The 26,178-nt window shown below is 37.4% G+C and overlaps 1 protein-coding gene across 1 annotated transcript in view; it reads right to left on the reverse strand.

The window, feature by feature from the left end:
* Positions 1–26,178, reverse strand: part of LOC136869107 (DNA repair and recombination protein RAD54B) — a 329,880-nt gene that overhangs the window by 129,633 nt on the left and 174,069 nt on the right. Inside the window, exons 10-11 of the mRNA XM_068227115.1 lie at positions 17,914–18,037; positions 13,675–13,880 (exon numbers count right to left, since the gene is read on the reverse strand). Of these exons, the coding sequence (XP_068083216.1) occupies positions 13,675–13,880; positions 17,914–18,037 (330 nt within the window). The remainder of the gene's footprint in view (positions 1–13,674; positions 13,881–17,913; positions 18,038–26,178) is intronic.

Genomic DNA, 26,178 nt, shown 5'->3' on the forward strand with positions numbered 1-26,178 from the left:
CACAAGAAAATCATATTCATTGACCTGGCCAGGAATCGAACTCCGACCTTCAGCTCCGCACCATTATAGTGACCTATCATTCAGTACCTCACAATGAACTGTCTCGAAGTATATCATTTTACTCTCAATGTGCTGTCCTAAATTCCTCCAGTCGAATTATATTATGAATGACACTTATTCTTTACTTTAAGACCCTAACAACGCTGTTTGAACTCCTCTAATACACATATCCAGTCGGCACGGGCGACTCTGTTATCTCGCTCTTCTCACATGTTTATTTCACTAGCACGGCTATTCATTCTCATTAGCACCAAATTAATATCTCTCTCTCTTTGCTTTAATGAACTCATATGTTTCCTCAACTCAATTTTCGTACTACTGCTTCTCTAAGTTAACAATAACCATCATTTATGAGCATTCAACACTTTCAATACACATTATTTGCTCCATTTATCACGGGTTTAATTCCACACTCCTTGCAACTTTCAGTATATTAAGATACACATATATCACTTGGCCGGTATTGATTCCCATATTACTGCACCTCATTGGTTCGACTCCTGCTACTGGCATTTGTGTCTTAAAGGTTCTACTTCGAAACTAGACTCACTAAATCTCGGATAAAATCTATATGAAGAATATCTATTCTCTACAGCACATTTCGTCTACTAGTTAAAACTTACTGATGAAATAAACTCTAAAATTTCACTGTAATGTGCCTGGATAGCCAAGGTTCGTATCTTCTCGGTCAATGAAACTTCTCTCGATGATCTTGATATCATGCAACATGCTATACTAAGCTATTTAATTCCCATGACTACAACATTTACTAAATGCCTCCTATATCACTTCAAATATTCACACACACGCTGATATCTTTATTAGAAGATCACGCACTAAAGGAAAACCATATTTCACACACGTATTTATCACTATAGAAAAACATATTTATACACTTGTTATATCATTATTTCAGAAGACCATATTCAACACACGCATATTACTTAATTATTCACTCCCCAGGCATCAGTATGAAAATTACGCCCTATAACTCTAACTATCCTTGCTACAGTGAAAGAAAAAATATATATAAAATGAACATCATGCATGAAATTAATTATATATTAACAGCTAATCATGCATAAGCCAGATACAGTGTATCAGGGGTACTTATCAAATTCGGCGACGTTCCATACTCAGCTCCACGGCCTCATGGTTTCAGGTCGGCCCCATGATGAGAATTAAGCCATCATATTGGCGGCCTTAGCATGCGAACCAATGCCTTTCTCGAGACCTACGTTCTTCATTCTTGCAGATTTTAATGTTTCACACGGCTTCACATATTTCACACTAAAATGCAAAAACACATATATAAACAACTTATAAAAACACATTAAACACTTATTTACACCAATAATATAGACTTTGTCTCTGCTATTTCACGATTCTCCGTCACGCGGCACTGCAAAGCGTCTGTATATAGATATCGTTACGGTCTTCCCTGCTTTATCAAAGTTAATATTACAATATTATCTTCACAATTTCTACAAAATTTTCACCATTATCTAGTTAAAATGAAATCTATCGGATCCCGTTGTATCTTCTCGACAGTTATAGTTATCAGACTGAGAAATGCTCAAAATCGTTAGTCCGCATCGGACACCATGTGCCTTTCGTCCGGTCCATTCAAAACCACGTAGCAGAGTGAGCTATTCCAAGCGGCACGCGGCTTCTCCCTGTACAGTAGCTCCCAGGTACGGGGTTCGGGGAACCCCATCATTAGTGGTGCAATATCCTGTCATGTAAGGCTGCATTTATTGGTTACAATAGATCATTAGGAATATGTCTTCTTTAATTCTCATCCACGGGATAACTTAAATTTGATTCCACACTGTCCTTCGGTAGATTTAGTTAATTTTGGAGGTCATTCATACGGGCGTCCATATTTAATTTTCCCCCATCACATGGAACTTGTTGTGCTCCTATTCGCTACTCAGAAATGTTGCCAACTTATGATCTGAGTACCTCGATCTCCCACTTCTCTCCTGATAGCGTAGAATATTCCATGACTTCCATATTACATCATCAAATGACCCTGACACGTGGACCTTAGCTCCAAGCTTGGGCAAGCGAAGTTGCACCATATCCAGCCTCCAATGTGACTGTAATCCATTTCCCTGTACCTTTATATAATTTACAATATTTTTAAGACAATGATATGGACCGTTTGGGTTCAGTATAGATATAGGGTCATCTTCAGCCATACTACAGTTGGAAGGCGTATACACACAAATAACAAATAATAAATTAAACACTTGGGTATGCTACAAATTACAATCTTAATTTAGAACAGTGATGAAGTCTGACACCACAAAAAAAAAAATACACATACGCCATGGGTAATACTAAAAATTCCTGGAAGTGGTATAAAGAAAAAATATCCTATGCGCAAAACTAAAGCTAAAAACCCTTCAACTGAAACAATCAAAGAGTACACAAGATGTTGCAAGGATGTAATTAAAATTAAAAGATTTCTAAATAGATCATATTATAATCATGTAACTAGAAAAGGGGATACTATTAAAGAAATGTGAAAGGCAGTAAACCAGATACTTGGTAGAACTGATAGTAAACCAAAAGTTATAGAACTTGTTTATGAAAATGTTGAACACACTTCTAGTCAAGATATTTGTAAAGCTTTTGACTTATTTTTCATTAATGTAGTTGAAAACTTGGTTAAAGATCTTGGTCCATGTAACCCATCTTTGCTATTTAATAATACGATCTGCAATTCTCTATACTTTAGGCCAACAGATGTTAACGAAGTTACACAAATCATTAGAAGCACTAGCCAACAAGAATAACTACACAGATGATGGAATAAATAACATACTCCTCAAGAGGTGTGTAAATCATCTGGCCCCCTTGCTCACTGAGATAATTAATTTGTCATTGTAAACAGGAGTAATACCAGATAAATGTAAAATTGCAAGAGTGGTACCAGTTCTAAAGAAAGGAACACAGTCTGATCTCAGTAATTACAGGCCATTATGTATAGTCTCTTCACTAGCAAAAGTACTTGAAGTAGTAATAAAAAAACAAGTCTGGAATTTCCTAATAAAAACACATTTCTCCTTCAAATTTCAGTATGGCTTCCTACCCAAACATAGTACACTTTCGGTTGCTTTTGACATAATGTCCCTTATACAGAATGCATTAGATAATAATAATAAAAAAACAGCTGGACTTTTTATACAATGGAGAAAATGGAAATTGCTACACCCAGAAGGGGTGGTGCTACATTGCTGCAATTGAACATGCAGGACGAGTGTTCGGTTGTGATTCGATGATTGCACTTTCAGGTCCCTCTGACCGCAAGTTTGGACAACAATCAATACAAGATGTGCCCACCACAAGCTGCAATACATTGATGAATTCGTCGAAGCATGGAGTCAATAAGGCCCTAGATCGCTTCCTGAGGAATTGTGGCCCATGCTTGCTGCACTGCACGGGTCAGTTGTTCCAGAGTTGTGGGTGGCTAAGGACGGTTGGCCAGTTGTCGACCCATCGTGTCCCACACATGCGCAATAGGACTGAGGTCCGGGGATCTGGTGGGCCATTCTAAGGTTGTGGTGTCGTGGAGAGCTTCTCTGGAGAAGCGTGCAGTGTGAACCCGGGCATTGTCCTGCTGAAACATCCCATTAGCAATGTTCGCCATCATAGGGACAAACACTGGATTGCGTACCCTATCAACGTACTGTCGAGCAGTCATAGTGCCCTCAACAATAAGATCTGGGTGGCCCCTCTCCCCGGTACGTCGGCACACACGATTCCGGCGATCACTGTGGGCATGACAGAAGTGCGATTCATCACTAAAGACAATCCTATGCCATTCGTCGACCCACGTCGATCTTTCTCGACACAGGCCAGCCTTACACGTCGCCGTTTTGGGGTCAATCGAACACCTTCTGCAGGGACACGGGCTCGTAAGCCAGCTGCACGCAGGCAATTACCAACTGTTTGTTATGTAACGTGGGGTGCCACAGCTGCTCGAAAATGCGCTGCTGTTGCATGGGGTTCCATCTGAGCCATCCGAATGATGCGGTGATCCTCTCTCACAGTTGTCTGTCGCGCTGGGCCTGTGCCAGGTCTACGAGTGTGGGTACCTTCATTTGACCACTGCTGCCATACACGTTGTACCGCAGATGCTTGTCGGCCAACACGTGCAGCGACAGTCCTTAGCGATAATCCAGCCTCACACAGCCCAATTATCCGAGCCCTCTCAAACAGCGATAGTTGTTGATAGCGTGCTCTTCTCTGTCGTCGATGCATGTTTGACGGGGAACACTTCACTGCTCAGACTGCAAGTCAACTACGCTACACCAGAGTCTGTATACTGGAGTTGATTCCTCCACGACCAATCACGTGGGGAGACCTGTAGCAACAATCCAATGGGTCTGAAACTTTGATCGTTTACATGGCATTGTTCCATATCTTGAAAATCAACACAACCAACCAATGCCTTCATGGTGGTGCAATTTCCATTTTCTTAAGTGTAGATCTTGCAAAGGCATTTGACACAGTTAACCATATCCTACTACTTAATAAACTAGCAAATGCAGGAATTAGAGGAATGGCGTTTGAGTGGTTTAAAAATTACTTAACTGATAGGAAGCAATATGTTAATATCAATGAAACTAAAGGGCTCATCTACAATGTTAGACATGGTGTCCCACAAGGGTCAGTGCTGGGACCATTACTGTTTCCAATATTTATTAATGATATAGGTTATCTTGAGTTTACTGGTAAGATATTCCTGTTTGCAGATGATATATTTATATTTTATGACAGCAGTTGCAAACAAAAGATTATAGATTATATCCAAAAAGATCTGGACATACTAACATCATGGCTGAACAAAAATAATCTAGTAATAGCCACCTCAAAAACAACATACATGATATTCCATAAACCAACACAAATTATCAATACCTGTCCCACTGAAAGAGTAAAGCAGTTTTCATATTTAGGCCCAGCTTTAGACAATAACTTAAGTTGGAATGAGCATATCTCAAATGTAAAGAAAAAAATTATTAGTGTAATTGGAGTACTAAAAGGATTGAAGGACTATGGAATAAACAACCAACACTTAAGAAAAGTATATACCTCCCTCATACATTCACACCTTATGTACATGAATATACTATGGGGAAATTGTACATAGGAAGCTGTAAAGGAACTAGAAATACTCCAAAAGAGAGCTTTAAAAATTATGTATGGATATGATATTCTAAAACCATCTGTGGAAGTTTTCCAGGAAAAGAACATATCACAAGTTCAATGCCAGATTAAATACTCTCAAGCTTTACTTATGTTCAGGTATAAAAATAATATGATTTCTGTTAATACAGAACTACGATACAGCAAATAATATTAACACCCATAACACAAGATCCGCAAACCACTTTTACAAAGCTTCCACTAACACTACCAAATTATGATGTTAAAAGCATTTCTTATTCGGCAAGCACAGCCTTTAACAATCTACCTCCAAAATTTAAACAAATCAATAAGTTGTACAGATTTTAAAAAGAAGTATGCAGGTACTTCCTTGAACAGTATGTTGGAGAATAAATCGAGAACCATTGTGTACCTATTTTTCTACCTAAGTTTATTTTATTTTGAATATCTTCTTTTTTCCATGTAAAATAATGATATTATGATGTATATCAATATTTGTCAAACATTCCTTGTTATATGTATACTTCATCTGTTAAACTGAAAGCTGCCAAGCTATGATTGTAAAGGGCAGTCCCTCCTTAAGCCACTAGCTTACTGGGACATACTATAACCAATAAATAAAAATAAAAAATGTTAAAAAATAAAATAAAAATATAATTTTAAGTTATTGAGAAAAGAAGGGAAGCTAGAAGATCGAGATAAAAGCTATATGAGACGCACCCCTGTGTTGTTCATAAGTTGCGTGTGTCTGATACGGACAACAACATCAGATTGACTGTTAAGAGGGAGCAGGAGTATAGTTTATGATGGCAGGGGTTGGAGGAGGGATGTGTGAGGAGGGGTGGGTAGCCAAAAAAACATATTCCTTCACATTCAATAATATAAACATATACAAAATTACTAATATTTTCAAGAAACATAACCAATCCCATAAAAAAGCAGCGTACTGCAGTATGGCAAATAGAGCATTCACGATCCTGTTACCCAAAAGAGACCTTTAAAATCAACTAAATGTTATACGAACAATAGCTAAATCAAACAGGTATAATGACAATTTATCAATAAAATCATCAACACTACTAAATGACATCAAATTTCTACTTTAAACAGAGAATCAGTAGGAAAAAAAAAATCCTCCTTCACGTTCAATAATATAAACATATACCAAATTACTAATATTTTCAAGAAAACCAACAAACAGCTTTTAAAATAAATAATATCAATTTTTCCAATTTTTTAAATACAAGTACTATCAATCAAGCTAATAAGTTTTCTCAATCAGGTGTCTACAAACTGCAGTGCAATAGCTGTGAAAGTACGTATATAGGACAAACAGGACATAATTTTTCAATAAGATACATGGAACATGTCAATACTTCAAGATACAATTGTTTCTCTGCCATGGCTCAACACGACAGACTTAAAACATAATTTTATATCAATTGACCAAGATCTAAGCATATTAAAAGTGGATAAGAAGGGCACCATGCTCAACATATTGGAAAACTGTTACATTCATTTAGAACAGTACTTTAATAATAATAATAATAATAATAATAATAATCATAATGTTATTTTTTTTACGTCCCACTAACTACTTTTTAAGGTCTTCGGAGTCGCCGAGGTGCCAGAATTTAGTCCCACAGGAGTTCTTTTACGTGCCAGTAAATCTACTGACATGGGGCTGTCGTATTTGAGCACCTTCAAATACCACCGGACTGAGCCAGGATCGAACCTGCCAAGTTGGGGTTAGAAGGCCAGCGCCTTAACCGTCTGAGCCACTCCGCCTGGCAAACAATACTTTAACCATAACCATAACATTAATGAAATAAATGAAAAATCTAATATTGTATTTGATATAATCATTCCTATATACACAAAGTATAAACGGAAAAAAAAGTCAAGTCCACCAATCAGTTCAAACCTACCCACCTGCCCCTCCTCACACATCCCTCCTCCAACCCCTGCCATCATAAACTTTACTCCTGCTCCCTCTTAACAGTCAATCTGGTGTTGATGTCTGTATCAGATGCACGCAACTTACGAAAAATACAAGGGTGAGTCTCATATAGCTATAAATATTTATCTTGATCTTCTAGCTTCCCTTCTTTTCTCAATAACTTACTTCAAATTATTATTATTATTATTATTATTATTTTCAGACATTCACTTCAAATTAAACAACAGATCATTACATCTGACGAAAAGGAATACCTATTCAAACTTACGAATATTCCCCTTCAAGCTACATTAAGTCATTACCCATATTAATTTGAACAAACATAAATTATAAATCAAGTTGCTCATCTATACAGATTAGGATGCCAACTCCCAGATCAACTTGGGAACATTTGACTGCTGTAGGAGCAATGACATAGTTCAGCATAAACCACAGGAGCTTTGATGTGTCATTTGGCTTCAAGTTTGGATGTGTTGTTCGGACTTCATCAATGTTCTAAATTAAGATTGTAAATTGTAGCAAGCCAAAGTGTTTAAATTTTTATTGGTTATATGTGTGCATTCGTCTTCCAATTGTAGCATGGCTGAAGATGACCCAATATGGGGTCAATACTAGTCTCAGCTTTATAAGACAATATACAAGCATATCGCATACCCTTTGATAGTGATCAGTTGTCAATACAGACCATAATAAAACTCATAACTTATGATTTGAAAGCCAACCAGGCAAGAAAAAAAGGGCTTATTTATATTTAGGCCTAAAAACTAAGATCACAAAAATTGGAAAAGATATTAACTTTCTCAAACAATGCATAACTAATAATCAAACTCCCAATTTTCTGAAATTTATTCTAAAAAAAAACATAGATCTACAGAGCAGATAAATAAAATTCAACTTAAAACCAATCAAATATGGATCAATAACGAAATAAATTTTTTATACAAAACAGAAACACACCTTAACGAAAATATCAGACTCACTTAGAAGTAGCTAAAAACCTTTCCAGACCACAATGGGATTTCTTCCAAATAATGATCAACCAAACCTAGCAATTATTCTGAAACATAAGCAACAAATTTTAGATAATAAATTGCATAGACTGAAAATACTGTCCACATTCGAAAACGTAGTGTCAAAGTGCAACATTTGATCACCATACATAATTTCCACCCACCTATCATTAACTTAACTGATATAACACAGAATGAAGAAGAATCCAAAATGCTGAGTAGGAACCCAAAACAGAACTGGCCAAATGCATCCCATCTTAATGACGTCATTACAACAGTAACAGAATCAGAATTAGCAATTGCCAAACTTCCTAGTGACCAATAAGATGAGGTTAGGTTCGAAGTTAGGAAGAAATTAAATAATATTATTAAACTACGTAATACCAATTCTCAAACAAATCAGGCCAACACCATTAATTCAGTTTTGAAGCTAAAAAAGAAAATTAAAGAAAACAACTTAATTGTAACAGAAGCCGACAAAGATAACGTAACCGTCGTCATGAATAAAGAGGAATGCATTAATATAACAAACAGCTTTTTTCCGACAAAACTTTTACCATTATCAAAAAAGATCCTACAACTAAAATTCAAAAGAACTTAAAACAATTGGTTCAAGGTCTAACTTTCCTTTTAAATGACAAAGAAACCACTGAACTAATAAATATGAATCCAGGACTGCACAAAGTTAGAGCACAACCCCAGATCCACAAAGCTGACGTCCCCATGAGACCATCATTAATATATAGACTGAGCCCTTTATATAAAACCTCACAGTACATACAACAGTTTTTAAAGGAAAATTACAAGTTTCTAGCCAAAAACTCCATTAAAAACACAACAGAATTGTTGTGTGTCCTTTGCGCTCCTAGCTCTGCGCCAGCCAGCACCGCGCACGCCGCAGCTTGGATTATGCTAGACTCTACGAGACGACTCCAGTGCGCTTGCTCGTGACGTCAGCCTGCACTATAAAAGGAGCACCTGGCAGCCACTTAGCAGGACTCCCCAGTGTCCAGCACCAGATTACACTGAACGTCGAACACGGAGGTTATCCCTCTTAAACATGTGTCTCAGCCAGGTGGACTGAATTCTGGTTGTATGAGGTTTCACCTCGGCCACTGCCTCAGTTCTCGTTCCTGCAGCCACGTCGAGCCCCAGTGCCTGTATTCTACACATCCTCAGTCCTCACTCAGGCTCCGACACCTACATTAGATTCTCTAATTGTGAATATTCATGTCATTTCATGACAAGCCAATAGAAATAACTGCATTATGTTAGTAGGAACTTTCATGGCAAGTTACACTTATAAAACCGATAGTTTTCGACTATCATGAACTCTACCCTTTACAAACTATCTCATCAAGATAGCTTCGAGTGTACATAAAGTTAATGTGTATAAAGTGTACATTTCTACAGACTCTCAGTCTACTATCAAGATTAATTACTTGCGAATTTACTCAGCTTCAAGAAAAGTTTAAGTTAAATTCATGTATATACTGTATAAAGTCATATTGAAGCAATAAATTTATGTTGTGTTCCAGTATACCTTATCTTGTATACAACAAGAATTAGTTGAAAATCTTAAAAATTTGAAGTTCAGCCTAACAATACAATCCACTCTTTCGATATTAAACATATATCCAGGCATCCCTATGAAAAAAACCATAGATATAATATACAATAATTTAAGAAAGTATAGTAAATTATCCATACAAGAAATTCAGGAATTTACGTCCATTCTGAAATTGGTTCTAAATAACAACTACTTCAGTTTTAATAATGTCATTTACCAACAGAATGGTTTGGCCATTGGATCACCAGCCTCAGGGATATTGGCAGAAATTTACTGAGATAATTTAGAATACACAAAGATCTTAAACAAACCCTAATTCAATAATATCTGCTACTGGGCTCGCTATGTAGATGATGATCTAGCTATATTAAATCAAGAACTGTAAAATGCGGTCAATACTCTATCCATTTTAAATGCCCTAGATCCACATATCAATTTAACACTGGAATCCGAATTCCAACAGAAACTATCGTATCGTATCTTTAGAAAACCAACTCAAACGGTTAGTACAATAGAAAATGATTCTCTCCATACCCAATCCCATAAAAAAGCAGCATACTACAGTATGGTAAATAGAGCATTCATCATCCCCTTATCCAAAAGAGACCTTCAAAATGAACTAAGGGCCGCTTCTACCACCTACGGGTAAATTAGCGCGTAACTTGCCCTCCACGTAAAAGGATATTTCTGTTCGACCACTCCTAAGTAGCGCTATCGGCAGCGTAAATCGTAGTTACCCTGCGTGTAATTTATCGGCCACCTCGAGGGCCTGATAAAACTTTACCTCGTAATCTATAATCTTCACCTCCGTATTAACGAACTACACAATTAGAAACAGGAAAGGGTTTCCACCTATCAATACTTATTTATTGCACTTATTATGCTACAGTACCAGTTTTGACCCCCTACATGGGGTCATCATCAGCTGAACAATACATTCACATGTATATAACATGAAGCTATGATTAAGATTACATTGTCTAGGGAATGCCATATGATAATAAACATTTGGTCACATCCAAATGGGGCATGTCGAAACGGGAACTGGTGTGTATGTCACTATGTGCGACAATGCAATTGTGTGTCTATAATAATATGCTTTAGGTCTTAAAATTAGTTAAAAAAACCCATCTCTACTTAAAACTAACTTATATATATAACATAAATACAATATATGTAGGAACACTTCATGCACATGAACGTTCGTGTCTTGCGTGTTGTTCAGTTCATCGGTTGACTTCTGTGGTCAAGTCTTATTTACATAGTTGTACACTTGGTTGCTGTTTCTGGTGTTTGAATGATATGATTTGCTTGTAATACTGTCACGTTGTATGTATAAAAGATTTTTTTCTTCATGTATATACATAGAATAAAACACTTTCCAATTTTAAAAAGGGTGCCAGACGTATGGATAGAATTAGGCTAAAATATGTATATTCAGCTCTGCTGTGTGTTGAATATTGTTGTTTTGTGTTAAAATCGGATCATATTGTCCTGTGACATCCGTAAAATTTGAGTGGCATTGGGTTCAAAGTAGTGACTCCTTTCCCATTTGTAGCTGTGCAGTGATGTTATATTATCTGTGGAAGATAAGATTGAGCTGTGAGTGATATTTTATGTTGGAGGAATGTCTAAGGGTTGTGTGTGCTAATGTGAATATGTACTTACTGTTATTGGTGTGGCTGAGTTGTGTTTGATATGCGAGCTTGTTGTGTACTACTTCGTGTTCTTCTTGGGCTCATACTAGCGCTGCTTAGGGGAAGGGAAGGAGGAGTAGGGAGAGTTGCTGTTGTGGGGGTAGGGGTGAAGCTAGGTGTCTTGTTTGATGTTTCTCTGTCACGTGTCATGTTCTGTTTATTGACTATCTTAAGATAACAGTTTTTTAGGGCGGGGATAACTGTATTGAAGATGATGTTAGTTTTTTCTGTAATTTATGTTGTAATTTGGATTGGTATACTGATCTAGAGAGATGTAAAATTCTTCTGTTATGTTGAGCAAGGGGCCCTTGGGGATTATGTTCAGGATTTGCAAGTCGTTCTCAATGTTTGTGAAACTGTGTTTATAGTCTTTGACATGTTGGCCTATTGAGGAAAGATTATTGTGTTTTACCGCATTTATGTGTTCATTATATTGGGTTAGAAAGTTTCTACCGGTGCGTCCGACATGGATATTCAGCCATGTGTGAACATATGCACAAAGACAATCACTCGTTTACCAGCATAAAACAAGACATGAAATTAATACATTCAACAAATAAAGGGAAATATATGGATGTCCTGGAGAACAGAAACAAAACATGACAACAATTTAAATGAACACATTAACGAAGAAATCCGTCAGTTAAGTTAGCTAACCAATATGTAAAAAGAAAGAAAAAAGATAATAGATAACATCAATCACAACCGTCTGGACTCCTACCCTCCCCTTCCCTCCTCTTTAGCGATCAAGGTCACATGTAGCAGTATACATTCTAGTAATTGTCTGGCTGGCAAGTGGATAGGATTCCTCTGCTTTAACTATTTAAGTGCTAATAATTTATACTTATATATAAATATTAACATTTATTTCATCTGTGTAATATAGTTCTTTTCTTTTTATAGACTAGAAGAACAAATTTAAGGATATATAGGAGGTTTGTTCCACTCTGATAAAACATCAAGTCCAGCATTAGCAAGCACAAAATCATCTTCCATGATAGCTTCATACATAACTAAATCTTAATATGTTACATAATTTAAAAAATAAATCAGTGTATCCTATAAAGGATCCTAATAATAATAATAATAATAATAATGTTATTTATTTTACGTCCCACTAACTACTCTTTTTCGGTTTCCGGAGACGCCGAGGTGCCGGAATTTAGTCCCGCAGGAGTTCTTTTACGTGCCAGTAAATCTACCGACACGAGGCTGACGTATTTGAGCACCTTCAAATACCACCGGACTGAGCCAGGATCGAACCTGCCAAGTTGGGGTCATAAAGGATCTTAACATGAACATTATTTTAAATTTGATGGTACGATAGATGATGCTTAGAGGCAACAATAACAAAAACAATGGCAAACAACATTTTATCAGTGGCCGTCTCAGCTAATAAATCCATCTAAGGTGATGATACGTATTTATAAGGGTGTAAAATACAGGAGGAATAGTGAACTGTTCATAAGTGTTAAGTGCTGCATTATAACAGACAACATCAAGAAAAGAATGATGTATATATATCAGACAAAGTTAATATTATATAAAGCAACGTTTAATGTAAATATGGTATGATGTTAGTTCTCGGGATTTGGGGAAGATTGATTTTGATGTTGCAATGCTGATGAAGGGAGTTAAGGCTCCCGAAACATGTACGTATAAAACAAGGTAAAAATCAAATACTGTAATATATTGACAGGGCGGATAAACAATTGCCCATGTACATTGATATTACATGTTTGGTAGCCAAACCTTTCTTTACTTAATATATCAATTTCAACTTTACAAACAGTTTACAAGCTATGTGCCTCATAAGCATCACAATATATCTAGATTTTTTTCTTCTGGCTAATTAAAAGATGTTTGTGAGAAACAAGGATTGTAAACTAAAATTTCAATGCATGAAATAGACTGATGTCTTGCACATATTACAACCATTCTGTGGAATATTTATGGTATGGATAGCATTCTTACTGTTGGCTAATTAGTCAAAATAGCTATTCTTCATCGTTGGAAGTCAAATTTCACAACCACCCTGCCTAAAATTGAGTTCAACCTTTTGACTCCCCTAATCCTAAAAAAGACTTAACAAATATATCAGGTAAACGCATAATGAAATGAAATTCTAAAATTTTAACCATTAATTTCATATGCAGCTCTGGGCTAAGAAATATTTATATTGAGAGGAAAGCTCACCTGTACTTCAGACATTTTACAGAAGAGCACTACTTCCTGTTTAGTAGTGAGATACTTGTCTATTACATCTTGAGTTCTACGCAACACAAACCAACTAGTATTCTGATTCAGCTCTGAAGCTCGCTGTTCACCCAACTTTTTCACTTCATCGTCAATGTCAGGTTGACGGGACAAAACTATTGGTTCTTCAAAATACTTGTGAAATTCTGTAATGATAAGAAGATGGAAACTTTGGCTGTAAAGTGTGAAACATACCAAAATAGTCATCAAAATGTATTTTTAGTTGTCTATTTACAACTGTTAGGTTCTTCAGTCTGTCAAAACTATGAATAAATAATAAAATAAATGAATAGGTAAGGTAAGGGTTATTCTGCCCGAAGGCAGGTCTGAGCCTCCGCAGAGGTGTTCCTGAGCCGGAGTTTACATGCGGTAGGGGCCAGTTCCTTTCCGCTCCTCCATTCCCTTACCCCCAACCAACAGCGCGTGGCAACCCATCCAACTCCTGACCACACCCCAATGTTGCTTAACTTCGGAGATCTCACGGGATCTGGTGTTTCAACACGGCTACGGCCGTTGGCAATAAATGAATAAAATAAATAAATAAATAAAAAATATAAAAAAACTGATTGTTTCTTTTTCTGATATAATTCTGTTATCATATGCTTTCTTTTCAAGGTAGTTTCTAAATTTTATTTATTCAAAAATTAGTTTCAACACAGTGAAGAACCTAACAATTATAAATTGACTGAGCTGGAACAGAAAACAAATACTGTAGCTTCAAATATGAATTTTTTTTGTTGTCTTACAAAACAAGGAATGTGCCAATTTACTGAAAATGCCATTAAGAAATACTGTACATGAATATAAAATGTTACACTGTATATTCAATTCTAAAACTACCACGTTAGTTCCGTCCCACAGAACTTACACCAAGAATATCCACCTCCAAATCTGTCATCACAGATATACATGTTGGAAGACTTTTTCATATGGGAGAGCCATTTTGAATATGATTGTAGCAGGTTATCTCAATTTACCAAATGTTAACCAGGAACGTAATGCAAATGGCAGAAAGCACGACTAACAAATGGTAAATGAGTTAATCTGGGAAGGTCAGCTAAATCAGAAAATAATGAAACCGACTAGAGGGAAGAATATTCTAGACATGGTGCTGATAAGGCAATGAACTCTATATAGAAATTGAAGTGAGAGCTGGTATAAGTGTTCACATATCTGATTTAGTCATAGTCAAAAATAACTGTGATAAAAAGAAAGGTTATAAAAGTAGGACTACTAAGCAGTTCAATATGGATGATAAGAAAGACATGAGAGAGTTCTTTAGAAATAATAATGATTAGTGGAAATTGGTAAATAAAGATGTAAGTAGCCTATGACATGGGTTTAAAGCAATAGTTAAGGAATGTGAAAACAGGAAAATACCTTTAACACATTCGCTGCTATTGTTACACTGTTGACATTAAGCGTGAGTGCGTCACGAGTCACCGATGTCTCGTACTGTATTTCGCTGGTGTGCGTCACGAGGCACGTATGACTTGTCCTACATAAGTATTTCTGCGGGCTGCCGGTGGATGGCGAAAGTATATTACTTCGAAATAATGATATTGGCAGCCGCAAATCATGTCAAGTTCTCACATTCCTCAACACAAACTCGATTTAGCACCGATAAATAATCACTGAAGTCCACGAGTCACCCCTACCTCGCATAGCACAGAACAGTGCGTTAACATCCCTTTCTACATGTTGGCAAAGACTGATTTACATGAACATAAATGCATAGTTAGACAAACAATAAATGAACATATTTATTTGCTTTATAATAAAGGCACTGCATATAAAATTTAAAATAATATTTTTTAAATAGTGTTCTCTATTTGAACCCAATTGTCCATTTCTTTTCACTGATCTCGAAACTCCCTACACTATTTACACTCATTATTTCAATAATTTTATTATTATACAACAGAAATTTTTATTTTGAACACAGTAAGTTCAATTTCAGCATTTATGAACTTTAGTAAAACATCCAATGCACATGAATGGTTTGTTTGGGCATTCCTCACAGTACATTGTCCCCTGCTTTGCTTTCTTGTCAGCGTCTTTCGATGTGTCACATTCTCGCTGAGCTTTATAGCAAATTATGCATTTTCTTTGAACTTTTCTGTCTGGTCCTTCCATCTTTAACAGAGTGTGCGCACGTCTCCTTCCCAGACTGATGACAGGTTCCATCTGTGGTCCAACCAGGCTTCTTGCAACCTTCTCTTGAAACTGCAATAGTGGCTCTTCTTTTTTTTTTTGCATTGTCATGGTGTGAAGTATCCAAGCATTAACCAAGGCCATTGCAATGATAATTTATAACTTCTAGGGCAACTTTCCTGTACCATTTTCATCCTTTCATAGACCTGAATAATAGGAAGACATTTGATCGCTGAAATCGACCCCCTTTTTAGCTCCATAATAATCAAGAACAGTGAGAGGCTTCCTGACAAGTTCACCGTCTCTGTTCTTAGAGTCCACCAGTCATTATGGCTTGGCAGTGTTGAAAGCGTTTGAACAGGTTGTTTGTCAACCCACTTGATAACTCAAGTACCGTGCTGACACATCTTACCCACCACCTCTCCTTTCTTCATTTTCTGTTTCACTATCATTGGTAGTCCATGTCGATTACTACAAAGGGTCCCACACACAAATGTCTCGTTCCTCAGAAATTCTGTCAGGGGTACACTGGTGTAGAAATTATCAGCATAGAGAATATAGCCTCATTTAGAAATCGACTTAGAAGCTCCATTACAACAGAATAAGTATGACCTACTCCGCTTTCACTCTCACTAGATTTTCTTGCATGAGTCTTCGTTCTAACAGTGTAGATTCCTTTTGCACACCGTTTATACACTGTAACTCCATATTTGTGAGTTTTGTTAGGAATGTACATTCTGAAAACTCAACAGCCACTCCTCTCTATAACAATTTCTTTCCCCATTGTCAAGGCATTCTCAAAATGTTGGTTTAATTTATCAAGTGGAGATTGGATTTGATAAAGACTGTCGTATGTATGCCTTCCTACTCATAACCTAACTCTTGTAAAACGTTCAATTATTATGTTTAATATATTTTAATTATCTTTTATTAAATGCTAAATACGGCTATATCCTGTAAATATGTATTGCACATTTGTTTAACCTCAAATATGTATTGTTAATATATTTAAACTATCTTTTATTAAATGTTAAGTACAACCATATTCTTTAAATATGTATTGTACATTGTAGCGATAGGAAAGGCCAAGGAGTTGGAAGGAAGCAGCCATGGACTTAATTAAGGTACAGCCCTAGCATTTGCCTGGTGTGAAAATAGGAAACCACAGAAAACCATCTTCAGGGTTGCCAACAGTGGGATTCGAAACAACTATCTCCACCCCTTTTTCTTAAAATGTACCTCCACGGGCGAGTTGGCCGTGCGCGTAGAGGCGCGCGGCTGTGAGCTTGCATCCGGGAGATAGTAGGTTCGAATCCCACTATCAGCAGCCCTGAAGATGGTTTTCCGTGGTTTCCCATTTTCACACCAGGCAAATGCTGGGGCTGTACCTTAATTAAGGCCACGGCCGCTTCCTTCCAACTCCTAGGCCTTTCCTATCCCATCGTCGCCATAAGACCTATCTGTGTCGGTGCGACGTAAAGCCCCTAGCAAAAAAAAAAAGTACCTTCCTATAACATCAAACTTGCAAACTTGGAAGATCCAAAGACAACATGAGTTTAAACTGCCCAAGATTTGCTCATGACCTTGCTCTCCTATCCAACAATGTTCAGGAAGCCTGACAAGTTAAATCACTACAGCAAATAGCACAGAAAACTGGCCTTAGAATATCCTTCAAAAAGATAGAATTCATGTTAAATGACCCACCACTCATAAACAAAATCACAACACATGAAGTGGAAATCAAAATCGTTACGAAAAATAACAACATACAACCTCAATGAAAAGCAGACATGTTATAATAGAATGAATGAACTAACCAGAGTGCTGTATCACCAAGAACACATACAATAGAAAAGGCCTCTCAGTAGTCACAAAATTAAAACCCTGTAACACATCTCATTCTTTTGACATACTCAAGACACCAGAAGCAAGCAAGCATGTACGTATGTATGTCTCTCTTTATCAACACAACTGCACAGAAACTTCTCGGTCACCAAACTTTTAAAAATATATTCTTATACATACCAGCATTTGTTCTGAGAAGACCAGGATTTACAAAGTTCACAAGCGAGTAGAACTCTTGTAGATCATTTTGAATGGGTGTCCCAGTCAGAAGGATCCTCCCCCTGCAGTTGAGTTGCGCTAACAACTGAAAATATATTACTATAAATAAAAGAAAATATTTTTATTACTTCTAATAATTAGTTTTCTTAGCCGTTGGTATATAGGGCAAGTGGGTAATCATTCTAAGATATGAATTCTGCCATCAATATAGTTGTAATGGAAAAATCAAAGGCATCAGCTTTTGATGACTGGGCCTGATAATAAATGGAAAAATGCATCTGTATACAGTCAGGAGCAAAGTACAACTGACTCTACATGGTGAACCTGTGACAGATAGATGGTTTCAATTATCCGGATTTCTCATCTCAGCCTCATCAAAGGGGGCAGCCTCAAGCGATAACACTGCCCAGATTGGCAGTGCCCAGAGAGACTACTACCAGATTAAAGTGGATCTAGTGGAAAAGAAAAATCATCAGCCTGAGACTAAAATGAGGGTTTATAATGGTGCTATTAATTCAATTCTTACTTTTAGACCATTGGCAGAAGTCACAAAGCCACATTTGGGAAAATATGTTCTAATCAACTGGTCATCAAACACAAAATTTGGGAGTCATGACTGCATTTGTTTGGCCACATCTGCAGGATGGAGATAATCTGACTTCAGAAACAAGTACTGAGTCATTGTCATCCTTCTGGTTGGAAAATTGCACACAATCCTCCAAGAAAACCTGTATCAGCCAAGTCAAAGCAGAGACCATATGATTGAGGTCAAAGTTAGAACAGCAGAAAGCAGCCCATTGAACTGGAAGAAGAGAATCAATGTGTTTGCCAAGGCTACAACAGAAACAGTACGGATGCCCTACTATAGCTAAGGTCTTCTGCTGGCTGTGAAGCAAATGATTGAACTGATCTTGGAATATGTTACTCTTCCTAATCCACATGTTGTTCATATTTTTCAGTGGGAAAACTACTGGCTATACAAAGATTAGTACTATATACTAATAATAATGTTATTTACTTTACATCCCACTAACTAATTTATGGGTTTTGGAGATGCCGAGGTGCCAGAATTTAGTCCCATGGGAGTTCTTTTATGTGCCAGTAAATTTACCGACATGAGGCTGACGTATTTGTTCACTTTCAAATACCACCGGACAGAGTCAGCATCAAACCTGCCAAGTTGGGGTCAGAAGGCCAGTGCCTCAACCATCTGAGCTGCTCAACCTGGCAGTACTATATACTTGTATGTATTGTACATTAATATAAAACAAAAAGTGAGAATCTACAGTACAGCAGTGTTTTGTCCAAAGAGTTGTACTTCATACAGGATTATTAGAGTTTCAGCACCCCCTACACTCTGACACATATTGAAAACAATTACAAAAAATTAGGGCTGAAGATCCTAGGGTAGTCACATTTTCAACTCTTGCATCTTGAGTTGTCTTCTATTTCTCAGCCTTATACTGTGTCATGGAGCCTCCGTGGCTCTGGCGGCAGCGCACCGGCCTCTCACACTGGGTTCCGTGGTTCAAATTCCGGTCACTCCATGTGAGATTTGTGCTGGACAAAGAGGAGGCAGATTAGGTTTTTCTCTGGGTACTGCGGTTACCCCTGTCATATTTCATTCCAGCGACACTCTCCAATATCATTTCATCTGTTATTCATTAATCATTGCCCCAGAGGAGTGCGACAGGCTTTGGCAGCCGACACAATTCTTATCCTTTGCTATTAGTTGGGGGCTTCATTCATTCCATTCCTGACCCGATCGAATGACTGGAAACAGGATGTGGATTTTCATTCATCCTGTGTCATGTAGTGTCAGTATCAACTTCTTCCAGGTATTCCAGTCCCCAGCTTCCTCTCGGTTCCAGCCTTTATCTTCCATCATCTCGTCCGCCCATTTCAGTTTTCACCTTCCTTGCTTACTTCTATCATTCACCACCAAGTTTGGGAGTCGTTTTCCCATATACCTCTCTTCTCATTGCTGTACATGACCATACCATCAGTCACCTTTCCTGAATTTTCTTCTCTATGCATCCCACTTTTATTGTTCCTCAAATGTGATCATTTCATATTTTCTTCTCTGGTGACCATACACAGCCAGCATAACAATGGCATTTCTGCCACATTTAATTTCTTTTCTTGGGCCGTAGTAATGGGCCACGTTTCCGCACCGTACATTGTTAGATAATTTAAATGTATTCATGTAACAAATTTTGTTTTAACTGAAGTTGCACATTTTTGTCATTTTTGTACATATCACCTAGAGTAAGCCTCCCTTCTTATTTGTAAAAAATAGGAAGATTCTTAATATAAGGTCATATTTGTATATCCTCCCCTGCGAACCATGTGACCTTGCCGCGGTGGGGAGGCTTGCGTGTCCCAATGAAGCAGATAGCCGAGCCGTAGGTGCAACCATATCAGAAGGGTATCTGTCGAGAGACCAGACTAACTAATGGTTCATAGAAAGGGGGGGAGCAGCCTTTCGGAAGTTGCAAGGGCGGCAGTCTGGATGATTGACTGATATGGTCTTGTAATAATACTCAACATATCTTAGCTACATTGATACTGCTACACGGCTGAAAGCAACGGGAAACTACAGCCGTAAGTAATTCCCGAGGACATGCAGTTCTCTCTGTATGAATGATGTACTGATGATGGCTTCCTCCTGGGTAAAATATTCCGGAGGTAAAGTAGTCCTCCGTTCAGATCTCCAGGTGGGGACTACACGAGAGGGGGCGATCATCAGGAAGATGGATACTGACATTCTGCGAGTCGGAGTGTGGAATGTTAGAAGTTTGAATCGTTGTGGTAGGTTAGAGAATCTGAAAATGGAGATGGATAGACTAAAGTTAGATGTAGTTGGTGTAAGTGAAGTACGTTGGCAGGAAGAACAGGATTTTTGGTCAGGCGACTACCGAATTATCAACACGAAATCAAACTGGGGAAATGAAGGAGTTGGTTTAATAATGAATAAGAAAATAGGGCAGCGGGTAAGCTACTACGACCAGCATAGTGAAAGAATTATTGTCGTCAAGATAGACACCAAACCAATGCCCACCACAATAGTGCAGGTCTATATGCCTACTAGTTCAGCGGATGAAGAGGAAATCGAAAGAATATATGAAGAGATAGAAGATTTAATACAATATGTAAGAGGTGACAAGAATCTCATTGTGATGAGAGACTGGAATGCAGTGGTAGGCCAAGGAAGAGAAGGTAATACAGTAGGAGAATTTGGATTGGGACAAAGGAACAAAAGAGGAAGTCGGCTGGTTGAATTCTGCACTGATCATAATTTAGTCCTTGCCAATACTTGGTTCAGACACCACAAACGACGGCTGTAAACGTGGACGAGACCTGGAGACACCGGAAGGTATCAAATAGACTTCATTATGATTAGGCAGAGATTCAGAAACAGGTGATGGATTGCAAAACTTTCCCAGGAGCAAACGTGGACTCTGACTACAACTTGTTAGTCATGAAATGCCATCTGAAGTTGAAGAAATTGAAGAAAGGAAAGAATGCAAAAATATGGGATCTAAAAAACTTGAAAGAAAAGAGTGTGAGTGATTGTTTCAAGGAACATGTTGCACAAGAGCTAAATTTAAAGGCTGAAGGAAACACAATAGAGGAAGAGTGGATAGTCATGAAAAATGAAGTCAGTAGGGCTGCTGAAGAAATGTTAGGAAGGAAGAAAAGATCAACTAAGAATCAGTGGATAACTCAGGAGATACTAGACCTGATTGATGAACGACGAAAATACAAGAATGCTAGAAATGAAGAGGGCAGAAAAGAATACAGGCAATTAAAGAATGAAGTGGATAGAAAGTGCAAGGTAGCTAAGGAAGAATGGTTGAAGGAAAAGTGCACAGATGTCGAAGGTTGTATGGTCCAAGGAAAGGTAGGTGCTGCATACAGGCAAATCAAGGAAACCGTTGGAGAAAGGAAATCTAGGTGTATGAATATTAAGAACTCAGATGGAAAGCCACTTCTAGGGAAAGAAGAAAAAGCAGAAAGATGGCAGGAACATATCCAACAGTTGTATCAAGGTAAAGATGAAGATAATTTGGTTCTGGAACAAGAAGAGGCTGTTGATGCTGATGAAATGGGAGACCCAATTTTGAGGTCAGAGTTTGACAGAGCTCAGAGAGACCTAAATAAGAACAAGGCACCTGGAATTGATGATATTCCCTCTGAATTACTGACTGCCTTAGGAGAAAACAGCACGGCAAGGTTATTCCATTTAGTGTGTAAGATGTATGAGACAGGAGAAGTCCCATACGATTTTCGGCAGAATGTTGTTATACCTATTCCCAAGAAAGCCGGTGCTGACAGGTGTGAAAACTACCGCACTATTAGTTTAGTATCTCATGCCTGCAAAATTTTAACACGTATTATTTACAGAAGAATGGAAAAGCAAGTTGAAGCTGATATGGGATATCAATTTGGCTTTAGAAGAAATGTAGGAACACGTGAAGCAATCCTGACTTTACGTCTGATCTTAGAGGATCAAATCAAGAAGAACAAGCCCACATACATAGCATTCGTAGATCTGGAAAAGGCATTCGATAATGTTGATTGGGCCAAGCTATTTACAATTCTGGAGGTGATTGGGATCAGATACTGAGAACAAAGAATTATCTACAATCTGTATAAAAATCAGTCTGCAGTTATAAGAATCGAGGGCTTTGAAAAAGAAGCAGCAATCCAGAAAGGAGTGAGGCAAGGCTGCAGTTTGTCCCCCCTCTTTTTCAATGTTTACATAGAACAGGCAGTAAAGGAAATCCAAGAGGAATTTGGAAAAGGAATCACAATCCAAGGAGAGGAAATCAAAACCTTGAGATTCGCCAATGATATTGTTATTTTATCTGAGACTGCAGAAGATCTCGAGAAGCTGCTGAATGGTATGGACGAAGTCTTGGGTAAGGAGTACAGGATGAAAATAAATAAGTCCAGAACAAAAGTAATGGAGTGCAGTCGAACGAATGCAGGTGATGCAGGAAATATTAGATTAGGAAATGAAGTCTTAAAGGAAGTAGATGAATATTGTTACTTGGGTAGTAAAATAACTAATGATGGCAGAAGTAAGGAGGACATAAAATGCAGACTGACACAAGCAAGGAAGAGCTTTCTTAAGAAAATGAATTTGCTCACTTTAAACCTTGATATACGAATTAGAAAGATGTTTTCGAAGACTTTCATGTGGAGCGTGGCATTGTATGGAAGTGAAACATGGAGAATAACTAGCTCAAAAAGAAAGAGAATAGAAGATTTTGAAATGTGGTGTTACAGAAGAATGCTGAAGGTGAGATGAGATAGATTTGGCTAAATTTGAAAAGAAGAAGAGAGAGAATGATAGGACACATCTTAAGACACCCAGGACTTGTTCAGTTGGTTTTTGAAGGAATTGTAGGTGGTAAGAACGGTAGGAGTAGACCAAGGTATGAATATGACAAGCATATTAGAGCAGATGTAGGATGCAGTAGTTACGTAGAAATGAAAAGGTTAGCACAGGATAGGATGACATGGAGAGCTGCATCAAACCAGTCTACGGACTGATGACTCGAAGAACAACACATTTGTATATATTGGTTCCAAATGTTCAACAAAGACAAGACCTGGGTCTTGAACTTAAGACTGACAATAGGCTGAAGATGCCCCAAAACAGGGCGAAACAGTACCTATTTCGTGTATACAAATCACTTAGAATTTAATCACCACAAACAATGAACTGTACTGAATAGGTGGCTACAATAAATTTATTCTAATAGAACCTTAATTATTGTTATCTTCAATATGGAACAAACATGAGATTAGTTACTTGTAACCGTACATCATAGCCGGATGCACTACTGACTAGTACAACTTCCCTTTCAATCTGCAGTTCATCTTCCTATCAGAGAGTACTCCGCTCATCTTTCTCTAGTAGAACCAACCACATTGTATAATACTCTGGTAAGACCTCAGTCAGAGTATGGCTCTACTGAATGGGAACCCACCAGAACTACTTGATATGAAAACTAGAAAAAATTCAAACTAAAGCAGAAGGAACTTTTTTGTGTGATTTCTGACAATGGAGTAGTGTTACTAAAATGTTGCTAACTTTGGGCTGTGTGACGTTATTACTGTTACAATAACCATATTAATTGGGATCCGAAGCTATTGGACAAACTGTATTATTAAACTACGTGTCTGTATGACACAGATAATCTTCAGTAAAAAGGCGCACGGAACATTGGTCTACGTGTTCTACTACTCATTTTATATGTGGCTATTGGCACATTTCGTCAACTAATTATTCTGAAACTATTTCTCTGTGTTGTATGTTGGTATTGTGGAGACGGCAAAGCGAACTCCTATGCCATCTATCAGTAACTCGTGTAACTCGCACTGTGCAGTGACTCTGGTGTACAGAGAGCGCAACAATTGCCTGACTTGAGTGCTCCGCGCAGGCTACTAATAAAAGAAGCAATCTGCTATGAGATCTGCTCAGGAGTGAACGTTTTTGATAGCCAAGTTGGTATTTCCATCTTCTAACATGATGGTAAAACTGACTGGGATCGGTTAAACAGGGCATCAAACCCTATCAGGGGATTTATTATTTTCTATTTCTTTTCCTAAAATGTTAATGTTGTAAAATAGATGTGAAATTTTAATTTGTTTTATTATTTCTTGTGAGTGGTGTTAGTGCATTGGACAATAACGGTAAGTTGTCTGGCATATATTGTTACGATGCAAGATCTCATTTTACGAAATTTCGTCTAGTTATACTCATGTGCCATTTTATTTATGTTGGTATGCTTCTTCTGGTGTGATTGCTGTATTTGTATTTGCTTTCGTAAATCTTTTAGCTTCAAGTGGGTACAATGTAAACTATGTGTTATCGGTTCTGCCGGTAACTTGGATCCCTTTGTGTTTTTTTTCAATTTTATTTTTTCCTTCATATTTATATTTTTTGATTCTGCTCATTTTGGGTTTATGCTTGTATTGCTTCTTGGTGCGTGGATTATTGATACTTAATTATTCTTGTGACTTTGTGCTGTGTTATCCTTTACCAGTGTAGTGCTATTTTTCTTTCGTCTTCCGGTTCTGATTATTTTTTTTTGGCTCTTGTTAGTTTGGTTCAACTTCGTAATTACCGTGTATTATTGTCCGATGCACTGAGGAAACACTATTTATCACATTTTTTTATTTCTCTTACCTTAAGTAGTAGTAGTAGTAGTAGTAGTAGTAGTAGTAGTAGTAGTAGTAATTAGGAATTATTTCTAAAATACCTTTATTTCAAGTTTGATTATTTCATATTTAAATTATACGTCACATTAAGTAGGTTTAATCTTAATTATTTTAAAGTATGTAATATTCTTAAGTGGTAGTCATTATAAATTTTGTAAAACTGAAATGTCCCCAAGTAATTTTTTTCCATGTTTGTTTTCATGTGTGCTCGAGTACTTCTCCTTTCGCTGTTGTCTTGGTGTTGATGTGGTTATATTCGAGCTTACCTTCGGTGACTTGAATCCTGTTCCTGGCTGATTCCGTGTGGGGTTCATGGAATCCAGTTTGATTACCTTGTGCTCTTTAATTTCTGGACCTGCAATATCTGGGCGAGTCGTAAACAATTACGTTATCTTTATAAAAAAAGTTTTCTGATTATTTACGTTCTTGAGCTTGATTCTAAATAATATTTAACTAAATATTCTCCCACATTTTGCAGTAATGAAATTGTGTTCGTTGTCATTAATAACATTTCCTTCTTATTATGTCTAGGTCCTAGTGAAGAATTTGCTATGCTTGTGGTTCGTCTACTCCATTTGATGATCTTATATCTTGTGTTAAATAGACTGGTAACTGTTGCTTAATGTGTAAATTTTACCCCTGTTCCAGCTCTGCTGGTGGTCCAGATCATGTGCTGAAAAATGCGTCCTAATTATATTTCTCTTCCAGTGACTCGGTTCCCGCCTGGCTGTTTGGAGTGAATATGTGAAAATTAATTTACAATCTTGACCCATGGTGATCTTTCTTTTCAGCAGGCTACTGTCTGCTGTTCTGGTTTGCCTTGGTTCCTACACGTCATGTGTTGCTATTGTGAGAATTACTGCCATAGTGAGATGTCATTTGATGGTAATGGTGTTTGTATAATGAATACTTACCTGGGACTTGTGCTATGGGAAATTATTCCTATTTAACTTGTGGGAGTCTTGTACATGTTTCCTCTGCTGATATTGT

The sequence above is a fragment of the Anabrus simplex genome, chromosome 1, assembly GCF_040414725.1.
Source record: "Anabrus simplex isolate iqAnaSimp1 chromosome 1, ASM4041472v1, whole genome shotgun sequence".
Taxonomy (NCBI): domain Eukaryota; kingdom Metazoa; phylum Arthropoda; class Insecta; order Orthoptera; family Tettigoniidae; genus Anabrus; species Anabrus simplex.